The sequence below is a fragment of the Orycteropus afer genome, unplaced genomic scaffold (genome assembly GCF_000298275.1).
Source record: "Orycteropus afer afer isolate SDZICR_OR568_19922 unplaced genomic scaffold, OryAfe1.0 scaffold00374, whole genome shotgun sequence".
Classification (NCBI taxonomy): domain Eukaryota; kingdom Metazoa; phylum Chordata; class Mammalia; order Tubulidentata; family Orycteropodidae; genus Orycteropus; species Orycteropus afer.
This window is the reverse complement of record NW_006921961.1, coordinates 1,027,282-1,047,916: the sequence shown is the minus strand read 5'-3', so window position 1 is coordinate 1,047,916 and position 20,635 is coordinate 1,027,282. Positions and strand designations below refer to the sequence as shown.

The 20,635-nt window shown below is 37.7% G+C and overlaps 1 protein-coding gene across 1 annotated transcript in view; it reads right to left on the bottom strand.

The window, feature by feature from the left end:
- DNAH7 (dynein axonemal heavy chain 7) overlaps positions 1 to 20,635 on the bottom strand; it is a gene marked incomplete at its 5' end in the record, with an annotated part of 302,031 nt that overhangs the window by 256,928 nt on the left and 24,468 nt on the right. The window contains 7 exons of the mRNA XM_007953149.2: positions 221 to 906; positions 3,562 to 3,708; positions 6,167 to 6,391; positions 8,160 to 8,238; positions 9,529 to 9,656; positions 14,143 to 14,415; positions 19,609 to 19,788. Of these exons, the coding sequence (XP_007951340.2) occupies positions 221 to 906; positions 3,562 to 3,708; positions 6,167 to 6,391; positions 8,160 to 8,238; positions 9,529 to 9,656; positions 14,143 to 14,415; positions 19,609 to 19,788 (1,718 nt within the window). The remainder of the gene's footprint in view (positions 1 to 220; positions 907 to 3,561; positions 3,709 to 6,166; positions 6,392 to 8,159; positions 8,239 to 9,528; positions 9,657 to 14,142; positions 14,416 to 19,608; positions 19,789 to 20,635) is intronic.

Here is a 20,635-nt window from a genome sequence, read left to right as displayed (position 1 = left end):
ATTGTAAATTTTGGTCAATGACATGAGACAAATTATATGTGAACTGCTGTATGAAAAGTGAATTTACTCTGTAAATCTTCACCCAAATCCTAATAATAATAAAAAAAAAAAAATATTAAGAATGAAATGCAGAATCCATTTAAAAAATATTATACATAAATGCAAGTGTTCTTGGTAACATACACACAGCATAAATGTTGTAATATAAATATCAATTTACCTCATTTGTGTTTCATAAGGCTTAATGAAAGGAGATCCTCGCATAGTTTGTGTTTTAATTATGTGGTCATCCAACAACAGCTGGATTTCTTCAACTGATGACAAAATAAATGTCCCAGTTTCTCTATAAGAAAGAATGGCAAATTCCATTGCATCCCATTCAGTAATCATCTTATCCAAGGCCTTTTCAAGAGAATATTCTTTGCTAGCTGCTTCACTAATACTTTCAAATCTATCTAAAAATGGTTCCAGATTCATGTCCAAAAAAGAGAAGACAGTAGAGTCATCTGATGGCTTCAGAGGGTAACCAACAATGTTGGACATGGCATCCCAATGCCTGGCCCTCAAACCAGGATTGCAGATCACTTGAATGAGAGGAAGGTGCTGCTTGAAATCTTCCACCTTTGTTCTTACTTTTTTTGTGATTGCTAATGCGTTTGGAGACTCGTGGAAGGTCTTCTCTAGCTTATATAGTCCTCTCCAGTAATTGCCAACATCTACTTCTACTTGGTCTGGATTCACCTTGTGATAGGGTCCTTCTGTCCATCCTCTGTATTTGTTGCCAAACTCGACAGCAGTTTCATAGAGACGAAGATAGGGGTTCAAACCATCTTGGATTTTTTTACGTTGAGGATACACTGATGGTAGCCAACCAAATGCCTCCTCTTCAGCATTAAATTGCTCAATCTGTAAGGATGGGTATTAGATTTATTATTCTGAAGTGATACTCAAAAAATCTAAAACTAAACTTTTAAAATTACTGACTTCAAAATGGACTTAAAATAAGCTGCACAAAGCTCTTAAACTTAAATTAGGCCAAAATCTAGAAAAATAGAACAGTGATCACTTCTTATTTCTTCTTCATTACAACTTCCTGAAAACAGAGACTGGCTTTTTTCAGGGAGTTGTAATGAAGAAGAAATAAGAAGTGATCACTGTTCCGATTTTCTAGATTTTGGCCTAAAATTTAAGAGAAGATTGAGCTTCATTCAGTAACTGAGAAGAATTTAAGTACTTTCAATATGCACAGCATTGTGTTAGTGGCTAGGAAAGTAGAAAAAAGAGTATTGTAATGGAAAGTATCAACTCCAAGGAGTTTGTAATCCCAGCTCAGGAGGCGACACACCCATGCCTGGATAATTAAATAACAATTGCTCAGTAATAACACAAAGCAATAGAAGAGATATCCTGAAGCAGGATCTCTTTATTATAAAACAGAAGGAAAAGAAAACTCGCTGCTGTTTTATTCTGATGCATGGAAACCCCGTGTGTGTCAGAGCAGAGCTGGGCTCCACAGGGTTTTCAGCTGCTGGTTTTTAAGTCAATCCCCAGGCTTTTCTTTCAAGGTGCTTCTGAGTGGACTTCCCAACTTGGGGTTAGCAGCTGAGCACATGCACTCTACCACCCAGAGATCCATACAATGAATCGTATATACAAAAAAACATTATCACTCAGACCAGGGTAATCATGCTGAAATCATACGGTCACAGATGCTGCGAAAAAGACGCAACCTGCATTGGGTCTTGAGGATAACGTAAGAGACACAGCAGGCATTAACTTCCTCTTAGCTTAGCAGCGAAATATGTGAGAGTGTAAATGAGTCAGAGGAAAAATCTATGGAATTGAAAAGTGTGAGTCCCAAACATAAACTATGCAGATTATTCAAAATCTCAGGGGATCTCAAATTTTTTTTAATTAGAATTTCTCTTTTCTGAATGTCCATTTATATATTTATGATTATTACAAACTATCTAATTACCTAAAGTTGTAAGATATGAAAGTCTTTCAGTGTAAGAAAAATGGTACAGCATCACGATACAGTACATTTTCTTATTTTCTCTCTTTATAAAAAAACACAATTAAAAATTTCCAAAATCTTACATAGCAAAGGGTGTGGCTTTTCCTCCCCTTACACCTATTTTTAATGAGAAATCTGATTTCTGGAATTGTATGGGGAACAAGGTGGCTTGGTGGGAAAAAATAGTGAGTCTAATTTAAAAACTAGCAGTTAAATCTAAGCTGGCCTCTGCAAAGATGGAAAAACTACTTAATACCAAACCAAACCAAACTCACCACCATCGAGTAGGTCCCAACTCATAGCAACCCCTCCTTGGGTTTTTGAGGCAGTATCTCTATGGAAGTAGATTGCCCAGTCCTCCTTCTGAGGAGTGGCTGGTTGGTTTGAACTGTTCCCTTCTGGTTAGCAGTCAGTGCTTTAGGCACTACACCATTTGCTTAGGGGACACTGGTGGTTCAGAGGTAGAATGCTAGCCTTCCATGCTGGAGAACAGGGTTCAATGCCCAGCCAAGGCACCTCATGTGCAGCCATTACCCGTCTGTCAGTGGAGGCTCACATGTTGCTACAATGCTGAAAAGCTTCAGTGGAACTGCCAGACTGGAACAGACTATTCAGAAAGGCCTAGTGATCTAACTTCTAAAACTCAGCCAGTGAGAACCCTACAGGGATCACAAAGGTCTGATCCACAATCGATTGTGTGGATGATGCAGGACTATCTACCTAAGAAGATCTAACTAATAAAATGAGTAAGAATGTGTTAAACTCTAGTATTCTATATGCTGAAAAAATTACACTAACTAATATAAGGATTTGAAATATCTCATAATAATAAAGTTTTAGGAGCTCTGGTAGCATAGTGCCTAAGGCACTTGACTGTTAACCAGAAGGCTGGTGGTTCAATCCCACCAATCACTCCTTGGAAGGAAGATGGGGCAATCTACTTCCGTAATGATACTGCCTCGGAAACCCAAGGAGGGGTCGCTATGAGTCGGGTCCAACTCAACGGCACATAACAACAACAACAACAAATAAAGTTTGAGGCTAAAAGAATTTACCAATTTGTTAAGGGATGTAATTATATCTGTGATATAATATTAACAATTGGGAATATTATACCACAGATATACTTACATCCCTCAACAAATTTCCTCAATTTCTTTAACTGTATTCTGATATTAGCATGGGGTGGGCAACTCACAGCAGTTTCCAACAAGAAGAATCATTTGCTTGCTTCTGCACAAAAATACAGATTCTCATCGTAGTGTAACGACAATTATTAAATAATGCACTGTGAAAATTAAGAAGCAGCCCAAGAGAGAGCGCTTTCTTTAAAGTGAAAGATGGAGCCCACTGAATTGCTATCACTGCCAGGAAAACACCAGTGCTGCTCCTCCTAGAACCCGTCTGTAAAATCTACTTGGATCATTCATGTTATTCTCTAATTAAATGTAGTTAAGCTATTTTATTTATTTGATCTGCTTCTTAATACAAATCCAATACCTTCTCACGTGAACTAATTCATCTTCAGAATTTGAGAATTATACCTTGTCTGCTGCTGCATCCAACTTTCCGTTCAGTATTTGAGCCTTTTTCAGGTATCGCTGTACATCCTGAAGATCCGCAAAGCTGTAAAATTCTTCTGCCTGCTTAGAGTAACTCTCCAGTTCCTCCTGAAACCGTTCACAGCGTAACTAATAAAAAGCAATAGTAGTTGTTACTAGTTTGAAAAGTTAAAACCCCTAATGCCATGTGAAAAATTAACCATTTGTAAGAATTTTCAGAACTCTTAGATAATAATAATTTTTATTATGGAATTATATTATAACAATTTATATTATGATTTACATAACAATTTTTATTATTTAATGTAATTATTATATTTTGTCACTGGTAAAATAATAAAGAGATGATCTGGAATATAACTGGGATCTAAAATATGCAGGAATTTTAAGAGTCAGGATTAAAAATTAATGGAGTAAAACATCAAGAACTTAGCAGCCTTCAATTCACTAATTAGGTAGGGTTATCCTCATATGATCTATGTAAGAAGAGCTAGCTAATAAAATGAGTAAGAATGTGTTAAACTCTAGTATTCTATATACTGAAGAAATTACTCTAACTAATATAAGGATTTGAAATATCTCATAATAATAAAGTTTGAGGCTAAAAGAATTTACCAATTTGTTAAGGGATGTAAGTAAAGATATCTGTGGTATAATACTAACAATTGGGAAGGAAAAACACCTCAATTTCTTTAACTGTATTCTGATATTAGATACTCTCTTTAATTATCAATACTAAACCCAAGTATTATAGGTTATTCTTCTTGTCCTATGGACTCTCTTTACATGACATGTATACGGCAAATATTCTCAGATTTAAAAGTCTAAACATTACAGTTTTAGTACACATATGTACTATAAAATATAACATAAAACAAGTGTGTGATTTTCTTAGTGACAAAGACTTATTACAAAATTTTCAGTGGTGAGGCATTCCAAATTAAGTGACTCTAAAAAATAGCTCTTAATAAAATATTCAAAAGTCAAATCTAGGTTATTCAAAAATAGATTTTCTACTTTATAGATTATCTAGGTTGATTTCTGTCTTCTTTTCTCTAGTTTCCTGGCAAATATATAATATTGGCCCCAGTGGGGAAAGGAAAATGGGAGGAAAAAATTCATCAATATTATGTGTAGTTGGTGGAATAGCATACTTTAGAACAAATAACAAACTTCTAGATTACCTAGCAATTTTCTAAGTGCCTATTTTACTGTAACTTCTACACCTAATATTCACTTATATAACGTGTCTAATATTTACTATTCATAACACCTTCCATAAGTTTGCTTTAATTTCACAATGGGCTAAATATAATACAGAAATATAGACTATATATTTTAGATAAAGACATACATACATTTAGTCTATGAATTATTCTCCAACTAACATATTCTGCCAATAAATTATATTTGTTGTAATGCAGTAAAGAGGAGTGAGGCTTATCATCAAAAGACATCTCTACTGGCTCACCTGGAACAAGTCTCCTAACTTCTGAGAACTTTAGTTTCTTCATCTGTATAATAAAACTAAAAACTCTCAACCTTTTGTTCAGAAATAGCTCTGGTGTGCTCATGAAAACTGTGTGCTGATCCCTGCCTAGCTCCAGAGGAGACACACATGCAGAAAAAGTGAAAATGAAACAGTCTTGCTCTCATGGAGTGGGTTGCCTAATGTGGAGGAAGACATGAAGATATAAACAAAATGATAGGATACTGGTGAAGGTATTTTAAAAGAGCAGCACACATGAAGGAAAAGCCTCCTGAGGACTGACTGAGAGGGTTCTTGGAAAATAAACTAAGTATGCCAGATAGTCAAGTATGTGTGTGAGGCAGGGGTATGTGTTCCAGGATGAATGGAGAAGAAGTGCAAGAGACGAGAGGTGTATAAAAACATGGCACATCCAGAGGCCTGGATGTTGCTCAGGGTCACTGAAAAGTCAAGAGCAAGGAGTTAGAAGAAGCAGGAGATGAGGATGGACAGACTGAGCCAAGTAGCACAAAGCACCTTGTGCATAAGACACACACACACACAAAAAAAATGTTACAGTTACTGAATGTTAAAATACTCTGGGCACAGTACGTAGCAGAGTTTGAATGACTATAAGATGTAAAGGCACTTTTCACATTCAAAACAGTGAAAATAAATAACCAACTCAAACTAGCATTATAAGCTGTTTAAGACAAATACTATTGTTGTTGTTGTTGCTCTTGTTGTTATGTGCCATCAAGTCAGTTCTGACTCACAGTGACCCTACGTCAACAGAACGGAACACTAGATAAATACTAGTTTCTATCAATGGTCATTTGTGGGCAACAGGTTCCAATGTTTTCTCCCTGTTAAAAATCATTTTTATCAATTTTGTTTTTCTGAAAAAATCAGTTGACCCCATGTCAATCAATATACTGCTCATTCACTTCTTAATCATTCATTGAGCATTATCAAAGATATACTATGTACACTGTCTTCTATTTACATTTATAGTGTAAGAAAGTTAAAATAGATGCTCATCAAAGTAAGAGTTGATGTCATGTAAAAAATTAAAATTTTCCAGAAAATGAAAATAAAAAATGTATCTATGATACCAACCTTAAGACCTTCTTGATATTGTTCTGTTTTCTCTTTAATGATCTTCCTGTGTTCTTCAAAAATTTCTCCCATTCTTCCATACCACTGGAAAACACTATTATTTAGCCTAATGTCTGCTGGAGAAAAGTTGGCACACTCAATAAGGAAGGCGAGGCAGTTTTTGGAGTCCACTAATCTCTGTGCCAGTTCAATCATGTCCGTGGCCTCCACTTTCTGAATGTAAGCCTGAGGGAAAACACAAAGGAGAAATGGCACTTTCATGAAGAGTTCATGTCAAAAAATTGTTAGGTGCCATCAAGTTGTGACTCATCGCAACTCCAAACACAACAGAACAAAGCAATGCCCAGTTTTGAGATGGCATTTTTAAAATTGAATTTGATATAATTCTAAAATTCTCTGAAAGAATAAATACCCAAGAATATCAAGGATAATCTTGAAAAAGAAAAATGATAGAAATTAAGCCTACCAAAGATCAAAACATACTATACAGTTGCAGTAATTGAAAAAACGGTTGGTCTGGTCCAGGAACAGAAGATGGAGTAGAAAAGGCAGAGTTCAGAAATAGATCCATATACATATGAAAACGTAATATGTGGTAGAGTATGTATGTATTTATAAAGCATATTTCAAATCAAGGGTGAAATGATAGGTAATTTAATAAATTAAATTGGGGTAATGTTGTTGTTTTTCTTATGTGCCGCAACCCCTTGCATTTCTGAGGTGGTATCACTACAGAAGTAGATTGCCCAACCTTCCTTCTGAGGAGTGGCTGGTGGGTTTGAACAGCCAGCCTTCTGGTAAGCAGTCAAGTACCTTAGGCACTATGCTACCAGAGCTCCTATATTGGTGGTAATAGGCCATCAATTTTGTACAAACACTTTAAAAGAAAACAAACTCTTTTTAGATGCCAATAAGGTAAAAATTAGTTCTAATGATTTTGACAAATTTTTTATCAAAGAATGTATGTAATCTTTTGAATCCTTTATGTAAGTTTCTGTGTATACAAAGTTTTGAATGATTTTACATGTTTTTCTGGGTTAACTTAAATACTTTAAAATCTAAAAGCAAAAGTGTTCTGGATTTGGGGAATGCTAGAAAATGAAAAAGAATAAATCTTATTGTTTAATATATTATAAGAATGAAAGGGGAATAAAATGAAAAAGTGATTAACTAGTTGTTTTATATTATTTTATCTGCCATCATGAGGACATAAAACATAGAAGATTAAAAATTATGAAAGTGAGACTTAATATTTTCAGTACCATAAATCCTATGTTTAAAACATTATATTTTTGAGCTAACTATCACAAAAATTTTAATATGTAACAAAAGATAGCTTGTACAAAGGACAAAATAAAGTATTACTTAAAGATTATTTATTATTTATATTTAAAAATATAAAAGGTGACAGTGCACCTAAGTTTGCCTGGGAAAGCCCTGGTTTATATTTGTTGGTATGAAAATAATTAATACTGCTCTCAAAAGTATCATGGTAGATAATTGCATTAATGGGTTCAGTATTTCACCTCTCCAGGTATCTATGCCTAATAGCATCCTCTCAATCTGACTCTATGGTCATATCACTTGCTCTGGCCAAGTGAATGTCAGCTGATGTGATACCAGCTTGAAAAGCACTTGTGCAATAGGTCCCAGCTGTTCTTATACCCTCTCCCTTGCCATGAGAACCTACCCAGAGTAGCCTGCTGCAGTCTGAGAGACAAGTGGAACAGAGTAAATTTGCTAAAAGATAGTTACACTAGTCAACCCAACTGAGACCCAGCTGACTCCACATATGTGAGTTATTCAATTGAGGCCAGAGCACTATCTGGGCGAGCTCAGCCTACATCACCAAACAGCAGACTCCTGATCTAAAACAAATAAACTCTTATTATTGAGAGCTTCTCTTTTAACTTTGGGAGTAATTTGTTACTCAGCCTCATTGTGGCAGTAAACAACTGACACACCACAACTAGAAAGATTTTATCAACAGTACCTTCATTTCCATCAGTTCTGCTGTATTGGGAGGGGTGCTAAGAGCTTTTTCAGCTATCCTCTCAAATTCATCACATAATCTGAAGATTGAAAAAATCCGTCTTACACATTTATAATGAAATTTCATTTCTAAATATATTCTTTAAGCATCCTAGATTCGCTACCTAGTCCTCGTTTACATGGTGCCTCCCTCTTCAGCCTTACCTTTGATTGCTCTCTCGCACCCTGTCTGTAGAAGCAACACAAACCACTTTTAGGTCTTGGAACATGCCATGCCTTTTTCACACCTCACTGCCTTTTACATATTATTTATTCCCTCTTCCTGGAATTCTTTCACCCACTTTGTTCACCTAGCAAACTCTTATTCATCCTTCGAAATGAAATTTACACATTACTTCCTCTTTACAGCCTTCCTTAAATTCCTCCATCTCTCCCAAACTCCACCCTGAAAGAAAATAATTAATCTTATCCTTCTCTTTTCCACCTGTGTAGCTTGTGCTTACTTTTTAGTGCAGTATCTACAGCACCATAACGGAACCTGCCAATTTGTAGATCTATTTTCTCTTTTGAGTAATTTTAGTCACACTTAGAGACCAAGTGCCTCGTCTTATACCCAACGCATGGTAGGTAAATAAAGCTTCCTTCAGGGTTCTCTGCTTCCTGAAAGAAATATTCTGTTTAATGACCATTTTTTTTTTTTTCTCTGATACCATAATCATCAAAACATACTCTATTTGGCTATTTTCTATGTAACTGATACCAGATGAGAGGTTCCTGGAGCAACACTAGTACCAGTTCTTAGAGGACTAGTTATACTTCTTGTCTTAAATAAACAGATATTCTGATTTACACAGTAGTATTCAGTGAATTTACTTAACATTAGACAATTTTCCTAAAAACTGCCATGTTTGCAAATGAGCTATCAACTAAGCTGACAGGTAACCATGGCCTTCAAGAGTAATTATAGTAAAATGTAGTGTCAAATTTGAGGGTTCCTTAAGACCCCTGACAACTACTGTGTAAACCCACTCTGAAAATCCACTTGGATTACACAAATTTAAAATTCTGAAGCCAGATAACATCCACCTGACTTGTGTAAAAGAGAAGCAAACATATTTTAATACTATCTGAAATCAGACCATTGAAAAGGCACATGTGTGGTGAAAAAATAATGCTATTAATCACAAACGAACACTTCAAATGAAACAAAAATAAGCATCGCCATTATTATTTTTTCTTTTGAATCATTTATGAAACTACTGTAATCCATTACCTCAACTGATAGTGATTCTGTTTAGCATTCATTGATACCATTTTAATTAGATGAAGTAGCTAATAAATAAACAAAAATATCATTATTATGTAAATACCTTGTGTTTACTTCCTGATGATCTCTGAACATCTTAGCTATAAGTTTTCCACAAATAATATCTGATCGCTTCACCAAAGCTCTGATTAATTCTTCACAGTGCATTTCAAACATTCCTAAACGAACAGTCTGTAGCATCAACATTAAAAGGTAGTTTTTTATAAACATGAAAAGAAACAAAAATTATAAAAGATTCCCACAATTTTCCCTCTTGTAACACTGATGTTTTTGTGATCTAAGAAAGCATGAGGAGCCAGGCACCAGCAGGCAGGTGTTGACGCACCTGGGGGAGGCCGGGAAATGATGGGATGGTTTGGAACAACTAAGGGAGACAAACTTTCTGTCAGTGTGTCTTCTGTTGGTGGCTTGAGGGTTGCTCTGAGGCTGGAGGTTATGCCATCAGTGTATCAAATGCCAGCAGGGTTACCCATGGTGGTCAGCGGAGCTTCCAACCTAAGATAGGCTCTGAAAAAGAAGAGGCCATCCACTTCTCAAAGAATTGGCCAGTGAAAACCTTATGAACAGCAGAGAAACACTGTCTGATATATTATTGGCATTGAGCACCGATAACCAAAAACCAGAGGAATTGTGGGATGACATCAAGAATATCATCCATGAAGAAAGCAAAAGGTCATTTAAAAGACAGGAAAGGAAGAAAAGAACAAAATGGATGTCAGAAGAAACTCTGAAACTTGACCTTGAATGGAGAGTAGCTAAAGCAAATGGAAGAATTGACAGGATAAAAGAGCTAAACAGAAGATTTCAAAGAGCAGCTTGAGCAGACAAAGTCAATTATTATAATAAAATGTGCAAAAACCTGGAGTTAGAAAACCAAAAGGCAAGAAAACACTCAGCATTTCTCAAGCTGAAAGAAATGAGGAAAAAAATTAAGCCTCGAATTGCAATATTGAAAGATTCCTTGGCAATATGTTGAATGATGCAGGAAACATCAAAAGAAGATGGATGGAATACACAGAGTCACTGTACCAAAAAGAACTGGTCGATGTTCATCCATTTCAGGGGGTGGCATATGATCAAGAACTAATGGTATGGAAAGAAAAAGTCAAAGCTGTGCTGAAGGAAATGGCGAAAAACAAGGGTCCAGGAATTGACAGAATACTCATTGAGATGTTTCAAAAAAAGGATGCCATGCTGAAGGCACTCACTTGGCTATGACAAGAGATTTGGAAGACAGCTACCTGGGCAACTGACTGGAAGAGATCTATATTTGCACCCATTCAAAAGAAAGGTGATCCCACAGAATGTGGAAATTATTCAACAATATCACTGATATCACATGCAAGTAAAATCTTATTGAATATAATTCAAACATGGTTGCAACAGTATATTGACAGAGAACTTCCAAAAATGCATGCTAGTTTCAGAAGGGGACATGGAGCAAGAGATATCATTGCTGATGTCAGATGGATCTTGGCTGAAAGCAAAGAATACCAGAAAGATGTTTACTTGTGCTAATTGACTATACAAAGGCATTCGATTGTCTGGATCACAACAAATTGTGGATAACATTGAGAAGAATGGGAATTCCAGAACACTTAATTGTACTCATGAGGAACCTGTACATAGACCAGTAGGCTGTCGTTCGAACAGAACAAGGGGACACTGCATGGTTTAAAATCACAAAGGGAGTACATCAGGGTTGTATCCTTTCACCATACCTATTCAATCTGTATGCTGAGCAAATAATCTGAGAAGCTGGACTATATGAAGAACAACATGACATTAGGATTGAAGGAAAGCCCATTAACAACCTGCAATACACAGATGATACAACTTTGCTTGCTGAAAGTGAGGTTGACTTGAAGCACTTACTGATGAAAATTAAAGACTACAGTCTACAGAACGGATTACTTCAATATGAAGAAAACAAAAATCCTCACAACTAGACCAGTAAGCAGCATCATGATAAAAGAAAGGACTGAAGTTACCAAAGACTTCATATTACTTGGTTCTACAATCAATGCCAATGGAAGCAGCAATCAAGACATCAAAAGATGTACTGCATTGGGCAAATCTGCTGCAAAAGACCTCTTTAAAGTGCAGAAGAGCAAAGATATCTCCTTGAAAACTAAGATGCGCTTAACCCAAGCAATGGTATTTTCAATCACCTCATATGCATGTGAGAGGTGGACAATGAATAAAGAAGACTGAAGAAGAGTTGATGCTTTTGAGTTGTGGTGCTGGCGAAGAATGCTGAAAGTACTGTGGACTGCTACAAGAATGAACAAATCTGTCCTGGAAGAAGTGCAGCCAGAATGCTCCCTGGAAGCGAGAATGGCTAGATTTTGTCTCACCAACTTTGGTCATGTTGTCAGAAGGGACCATTCTCTGAAGAAGGATATCATGCTTGGTAAAGTGGAGGGTCACCAAAAAAAGCGGAAGGCCCTCAACAAGATGGATTGACATGGTGGCTGTAGCAACGGGCTCAGGTGTAGTAGGGATTGTGAAGACCGGGCAGTGTTTCGTTCTGTTGTACATAAGGTCGCTATGAGTTGGAGATGACTCAATGGCACATAACAACAACAACAACAAATATAATGCAGGGGGATTTTCTGAATATACATATATATTCTACAACAACCTTCTTGTTAAGTTCCTTTGAAGGATTTGTTATCTCAGTAGCCAACTATATTTCAGGACAATGATGGATATAAACACTCTGGAGAATTTAAACCAAAAAAATCCAAACTCACTGCCATGGAGTCGGATCCAACTCATACCGACTCTTCCTTGGGTTTCTGAGATGGAATCACTAAAGAAGTAGATTGCCCAACCTTCATTCCAAGGAGTGGCTGGTGAGTTTGAACCCCCAGCCTTCTGGTTAGCAGTCAAATGCCTTAGGCACTAGGCTACCAGAGCTCCTTTCTCTGTGTTAAAAAGTAAAATTTTTGTTCATGACAAAAATTTGCAAAATGTAAAAAAACAGACAAAAGAAGCACATTTTAAATTACTAGTAATCCTACTAACCAGAAGTAATCACACTTTGATGCACTTACCATATTTTCAAGAGGATTTATAAAGACTAAAGCAAAAAAAAAATTATATTAGAATTTTTTTTGGCAAACTATATTAATTACTTAAAAGTTAGTGTTGTGGGACTAGACTATCAGTTCCATAAGGACAAGAAACATGTCTGTTTCATCTACCTCCTTAGTCCCAGGGTTTATGACAGCCAGAACTTGTGTAAAGTGGAAACCTGTCAGAGAAGGAAAATTCAAATATATTCCACTAATAGAGAGCAAAAGAAAAGTGGGAAGACTGCACCGCCGCCTGTCAGTTTGTCGCTCTTTGGTGGCTTCAATGTTGCTGTGATGCTTGAAGCTATACTACTGGTGTTTCGAATATAAGCAGGGCCATGCAAGGTGGATAGGTTTCAGCAGAGCTTCCCCACTAAGACACACTAGGAAGAAAGGCCTGGTGACCTATTTCTAAAAATTAGACAATGAAAACCTTATGGGTCACACCAGAATAATGCCCAACTCATTTGCTTCGAACATGTCATAATGGGGGAACAATGGATGGAGGAGAACATCAGTTTGGTGAAGTGGAGGGCCAACAAGGGTGAGGGAACCTTAGATGAGATGGACCAGCACAGCAGCCATAAAGATGGACTTGAACATGCCAGTGACCATGAAGATGGAGATCAGACAGCATCCTGTTCTGTTTGTACATGGGATCACCGTGAGACAGAGTCAACTAGATGGCAGCTATGTGTGTGTCACAATTCTTGGCCCATATCAGAATCTCAATAAATATATTTTTCCTGTTGATAATAATGGTCTTCTTCTTCCACGGTAGGTTTTAAAAATACATGTTAAATATTACACAAAACATTGTTCCACTGGCGAGTAGCGACTGGGATCTTAAAAACTTGCAAGCAGCCATCTAGATGTAACAATGTGTCTCTCCTCGTCCAGAGCAAAGAAGAATGAAGAAAACCAAAGATTCATGGAACCAATTAGTCCTTGTGACTAGAACACCATGCGAGCCACAGCCTATACGACTATGAGACCAGAAGAACTAGATGGTGCCCGGCTACCACTGTCAACCACTCAGAGGGGGATCTGTGGAAGAGATCCTAGACAGAGTGGGAGAACAACATGGAACAAAACTCAAAATCATTTGGAAAAAAAAGGGGGGGGACCAGGTTTGCTGGTGCAATAGAGCCTGGTGGAACCACTGAGACTATGGCCCCCAGCTGCCTTTCAGATCTGGAATTGAACCCACACCTGTGGCTTCCAGCCAAACAGTAGACAAGCATATGAGTTGAACATTTACCCAAAGTAGATGCACTCCTTGGAGAGAACAATCATGGGAGAAAAAAGCGCTGCTTATGCACAGGGAGACAGCTCAGGGGTCAGGAGTGCATGGAAGAATGGACACAGGGAAGAGGTAACTATGAGGAGGAAGTGGGAGGGGAGCTGTTGCATTGGGGTAAATTGTAGTCAATGTCATGTGACACGTGTGTGTGAATTGCTGTATGGAAAGTGAATTTGAACGTTCACCCAAATCATAATTAAAAAAAAAAAAAATACATGTTAATAAAACTGGGGAAAGATCATTAGGTACACTACACAAAACAGGGGTCATTTACCTTTCTCGATGTGTACTGTATTTCCTCCATTAGTTTCTGGTATTTGCGAATTTCATCTATTATTTTCTCATAACTACGATTTTCTGCAAGGAAAGCATCAACATCTTGTTCGGCTTTCCTGGTGACCAAAAATTCGTACTTGTCATAGAGTCTGAGGTGCGCAGTCGGTGCCACGCTCTCTCTCTCAATCACTTTCTTGATCTTTTCTTTGTGAGCATCTACAATTTCATCCAGAATTATTGGCTTCAAGGTTGTTCGCTTGGATTTACTGTCCTATACAAGGAGGGAAGACTATCAGACATTTAAAACACCTTCCATGTAAGCTAACCATCTTTGTAAAAATGTCAATCTCACTATATTGCCTTTTTAAAAAATTCACAAAGTCTTTTTGTTTTTCTAATTTCAAATCTATAGAAAGATGATTTTGATCAATAATGGCTCAGAAGCGATCTAATCACAGCAGTATTTTAAATATCTAGGATCTGTAATTTTTTTCTTTTTCTTCAAGGCTATGGATGAAAGAGCAGTCACTTGAAAATAGACACAGAATAAGATTTAGAATGTAAAACAGCAAAACCCACATTTTATTTGTGCAATAGTACACGCTAGCTTTAACAGGTAGCACTTGCACTCTACATGATTAGCAAACGAGCTCAATGTCTGACCTTCACATTCTTTGATTAAAGTACTTTTTCATCTTGAGGAATAATCTACCTACAACAAAGAAAGAGTGTTTACTTGTTCGCTGACCTTTGATCGTTGATTCTGTAAACTGGAGCAGACTGAAAACACTAGTTGCAGAATTTACATCCTGCTATCACTATGGAGAAGCCCTGGTGGTGCAGTGGTTAAGCACTTTGCTAGTAAGCAAAAACTCAGTGGTTTGAAGCCACCAGCCACTCCGTGGGAGAAAGATGTCTGCTTCTGTAAAGATTTACAGCCTTGGAAATCTACGAGGCCTTTCTGCTCTGTCCTATAGGGTCTGTTGGAACAGACCCAGTGGCAATGGGTTTGGTTTTTTGGTTTCTCAGCATGGGAATAATGGTGAATAAGAATAGATCAGACAGTAATATTAAATAAGCACATAAATCTTACGAGCTTGCTTCCTTCCCATTTCAAATAAGGGGACAGTAAATGAGTGGTGCCAATAGTTAATATACCTGTCTGCTAACCAAAAGGTTGAAGGTTAAAATCAACCCAGAGGGACCTTAGAAAAAAGGCCAAGTGACCTCTTCCCAAAAAAATCAGCCACTGGTGGCGTAGTGCCTAAGGCACTTGACTGCTAACCAGAAGGCTGGCGGTTCAAACCCACCAGCCATTCCTCGGAAGGAAGGTTGGGTAATCTACTTCTGTAGTGATGCTGCCTTGGAAACCCAAGGAGGAGTCGCTGTGAGTCAGGTCTGACTTGACAGCAGCGGTGCATTTGGTTTGAAAATCCTACAGAGCATATTTCTGAGACATAGGTGATCACCAAGAGTGGGAACCAACTCAACAGCAACTGGTATAAATGTGCCTGTGTCGACTATTATCTTGAATCAAATTACTCTTAAAAATATATATGGTCTGCCTGCCATTTAGAAGAAGGGATTTTTTATTTGTGCTAAACAAAAATCACGTCTTTAGTGGGTATACTTCAGCATTCAAATTAAGATCAAAGAATTTAGAAAACTTTATGATTTGCATTGGACCACTATGCCCTCTCGTGGTCACTTTAGGAAATCAGCTTGCTTGGAATTGATGCTTCATGAGAACAATAGTGGATCCCTCACCACCACCACCACCACCACTATCACTTCACTCCTTGGCTCAACAGATCCTTAGTATCTGCTTTTCTGAAAAAGAAATTCAGATAAAACCATCTATAATGTGTGCTGTATATAACATGAAATTATTAGATCCCATGTGAGGCTCATAAATATCCATCACAGATGTTTTGAAAATTTGTTAACTGCTTGCCTGATTTCTGTCTTGATAAGGAGAATCAGATACCTGAACTTCAGACCTATATTAAATAGATAGATAGATAGATAGATAGACAACTAAACTCACTGCCATCAAGTTGATTCTGACTCACAGCGACCCCTCTTAGGTTTCCAAGGCTGTAAATCTTTACAGAAGTAGACAGCATTTCTTCTGCAGAGCAACTGGTAGGTTCAAACCACCTACCTCCTAGTTAGCAGACAAATACCTTAAACACTACACCACCAGAGGTCCTTCAGAACTACATGAGAAACTATAATTGTAATGTGAATTCTAATTAGACCCTATCAAGAAGAGTTAAGAGAAATGGTATTTCCTATGAGACATGTATCCATTCAATCCTTCTGAAGTTTGAACGTCTCTCAAATTAGATCATGAGACAGTGACGTGCTTGGACTCCCAGCATCTTAACCCCTTGCCAATTTGCCTAACGTTTAAAAAACAAAAGCATTTTAATTTAATTTTCAGTTTCTTTCAAAGATTGACAAGAAACAGTTATATGAATTCCACTTCTGCAACTTCTTTCAAAGATCACTGAGACCAAGTTCAATTATCTTAATCAAAGTCCACTGCATGGTATTTGTTTCTAAACCTGATTGATTGCCAGGATCATCTAGGGATATTTTGCCAGACCTGCTTTCTGAGTCAATAAACATGAAGCTCTGGTGGGAATGTGGTGGAGGGAGGAGGGTAGATCAGAGTGGTGGTGGAAGGGATTCCTGGTGTTTGTGACTTTAATATGTCACCAGGGCATGCTGATAGGATTTTGGAATTTTTCCCTCATATGCAATGTTCCATGTCAGACCCATCTGTCAATTCGATACCAGAAAAGACACTGTTCTTCCTGAGAACAGTATAAATTAACCCTTTAAATCTTAATTAAGGACATCTGGGTAGGACTTGTCATATTTTCCTCTTTACTTAAAAAACCAGCTTAGAACAATGTTTTATAACTTTAAAATCTTATCAGCTTGGATGATTCTAATAGTTACTTTTCTCCATTTAACAAAATTTTGTCTCTTAACCAGTTTTGGCTTTTATGTATATATACAAACTCCCTGGGGATCTTGTTAAAATTGTTTTGTTGTTGTTATGTGCTGTCGAGTGGGACCCCACTCATAGTGGCCCCTCCTTGGGTTTTCAAGGCAGTATCACTATGGATAGTAGATTGCCCCATCTTCCTTCCAAGGAGTGGCTGGTGGGTTTGAACCGCCAGCCTTCTAGTTAGCAGTCCAGTGCCTTTAGGCACTATGCTACCAGAGCTCCCTGTTAAAATGCAGATTCTGATTTAGTATGTCTTGTGTGGAAATGCAAATTAACAGCCAGAGGTCACATCAGAGTGAACCGGTTTGAAGCACTGCTTTTAACTCTTGGAAAGAGGCAGAGTCTGAGTAGAGACTAGAACAGAACGCAACAGATGACTCAGAAGCAAACACAGGACAAGAGAATCAGTTCTTGAGACTTCCATCTATGACCACATGAGAAACAGGCATTCTGAAAACAGCTACCTCGTTCAACAAACATTAAATATGCCTGGAAAATGATAAAAACAGATCTTACAATGAATAGCTAAGGAGGCATAATAATAAGGAAAGTCTAAGGGAAACAAAATGACAGAAAGCATGATTTGAGAGAGGTAATTTTGTGTGGAATCAACAGCTGTCCCTGAGCACCCATGGCTCCCAGGCAGCCTACAGCCATGTAGGTACATGTGTGTGCAGAGAGGGTCAATGGCAAGTTCTGTCACCTCCACATAATGCCAAGACTACTGAAAGGCCACGGAACACTTGAATAAGGTGGGGCCCCACAAAGAAATATGGTAAAAAAAAAGTCTCCAGACTTGACCTTGTTTATTGGTAGAGAAGAAGAAAAGATATTTCCCTTACGAATGCATAACCACAATCCTACTCTCATACAGATCTGGGTCAGTATTGTTCTGTCTGCCAGTGTTGCTCTGCCAACCTTTTGACAATAATTTAGTTAAAGATGGTCCTTGGTCTGCAAGGCCTCCAGAGCACTTGGCAAGAGAATATGCAACTCCCAGAGACACCAACTTAAACCCAAGGCTTCTGGACATTAGAAGTCTTACATGTTTGTGTGAGAATTCCTACCTACATGTTAAGTCCCTAATAAAAAAGTGAAAATACCTGGAGAAATGAACCACCAGGAGAAGTCAGCAAACTGTCTAATCAGATCTGCAAAGACTACAGATACTGTGACTATTGGATAAAGGATATGAAAATTTAATATTTGTAAAGAGAAATAAAAGAGCAATGGCTATACGACTAAAGACTACCAAAAATAACCAGACATATTTGAAAAAGAGCCTAATGGAATTTGTAATAAAATGAAAATAAGATAATAAAAAAATTAGAAACCAATGAAAAAAATTGAGGATAATACCCTCAAAGTGGACAATTTCACAATTATACAGTTAAGCGAATAAAAGCAGGTTACAGAAGTTATCTAAATCCACTTATACAAAGGTATGGAATAACTAAAGAAAATACTGTTTAAGGATATGTGAATATGTGCTAAGTCTATTTTTAAAAATCAAGAGCTCTACAAAATTCAGGTCAATGATTCTTGTGTTACAAGGATGGAGGGGAAAAAAAGGGGTGTGAACAGGAAAAGGATAGGCTTAAAGGTATCAGTATTATTCTAGTCCTTACGTTGGGTTGTCGGTACATTAATTTTATTACTAGTCCTTAAATTTCACACACTATCTCCTGTGCTGTGTTGTAAATGTAAAATAATCCTGAAATATTTTCAAAACAGAAAAGGAACACAAAAGCCATTGAATGGACCTATAACCTTGAAAATCTGTTAAGTTAAGGAGTTTTCAGACATGCGTATATCATATATTCGACTGCAATAACTAGTGCTACAATGCCATAATTCAGGATAGCTGTGTTAAAATGTTTGGCCAAGAAGGAAAGATAGAATCTATCAAGTGGAAAGTATGGAAACAGGAATTAACCATTTTTAAAAAAGGTATATTTGGAGAGTTATCAAGTGGACAGTATCTCTACAAGGCTGGAAAAGCACAGTGGAGCTCTATGGCATGGTCTGAGTGCTGCCGAACACACTCATTGATGGCTTCCAATCTTATCACAACTTCAATTCCTTCTTCTTAGAAAGTTTTCAGCTGAGGCCAATGGAAGATCTGCTTAGGAAAGTTGTTGTTGTTGTTGTTGTTATTTGCCGTCGAGTCGGCCCCGACTCATAGCGACCCCTCCTTGGGTTTCCGAGGCAGTATCACTACGGAAGTAGGATTGCCCAACTTTCTAAAGTAGGTATACTATAAGGGAAGCAAATGGGAAAACAGTATTTTTTTTTTCTTAAACACAACTTCCTTTATAAACCAATGTTACCAAGCAATGTACATTCTGCAGAGCAGGGGATACATGTCTATACCTTCCAGAAGTTATTTGAAGTAAATAACATTATTCAAACTCAAGCAATAAGAAGATGCTTTCAACTTACCCACTTGGAATACAATTTTGTCTCAACTCTTGGCACATAACTGACAGCTTTAATCATAACATCATAAACATTTAGAAGGATATCTCTATAGTCACTAAACTCAGGTTCAAACTTAATGGTGTCGTTATCAAGAATCAGCCTCATGATGAAACCTGGGTGTTCAAAGGCTCTGACAGAATCCTGAAAACATAAACAAACAAACAAATAAGAATTGTGACAGACAAAGGAGAGCAGCTGTTCCCACACTCACCCTTTCTCTTATATCCTTGACACTAGACCAAGGGAGGTGCAGGGCAGTGGCTTTCTCTGTAGATGGCCTTTCTGGCCCTGGGTTCGTAGTTCTGCTAAAATGATTTGGTTACATTGCAAAGGGATTGGTTAATCTACTATGTTAATAAGGCGTGTGAATCCCTTTCAGAGATCGGTCGATTTCTATGCAAACTATGTGACTATGGCCTACCAAAGGGATTGGTCAGTTTTGTCATCCTGCTAAACTTAAAAGAGCCAATCCTACAGAGGTTGAAAGAACCTCACTACCATCAAGAAGAGCCAGGAGAGGAGCACATCCTTTGGACTCGGCGTCCCTGCATGGAACACCCCCTAGATTCAGGAGTCAGAGAGAGAGCTGCAACACTATAGGTGGTGCAAGATGGTATGAGCAGCAAGGATCATGAAAATGGTGTGAGGAAGCTGCAGTGGGCTCCCTGACCTATGGAGTAAAACAGAGCTGAGCATTTTCAGGCAGAAGGCTTCCTCGCAGAGTAGAGTGCCTCCAGACACTTAATCAGTGGACCAGAAAAGCTCTAACACTTGCCTGAGCAGCAAAGAGGCCCAAACTAAGGACCCAGTGACAGTAGGCCCAATCAAAAGGCCTGCCTGTGGGCACAGCTGAGAAAGAGATGGGAGCTGTTTTGATTGGAAGTTGTCTTGATTCAAGAACTGTACTCTGTCTTCCAAGTTGTATCCAGTTATTTCCAAGTTGGTCCTGATACTTAGTTGTAACATGTTACTTCCCTATTGTTGTTGT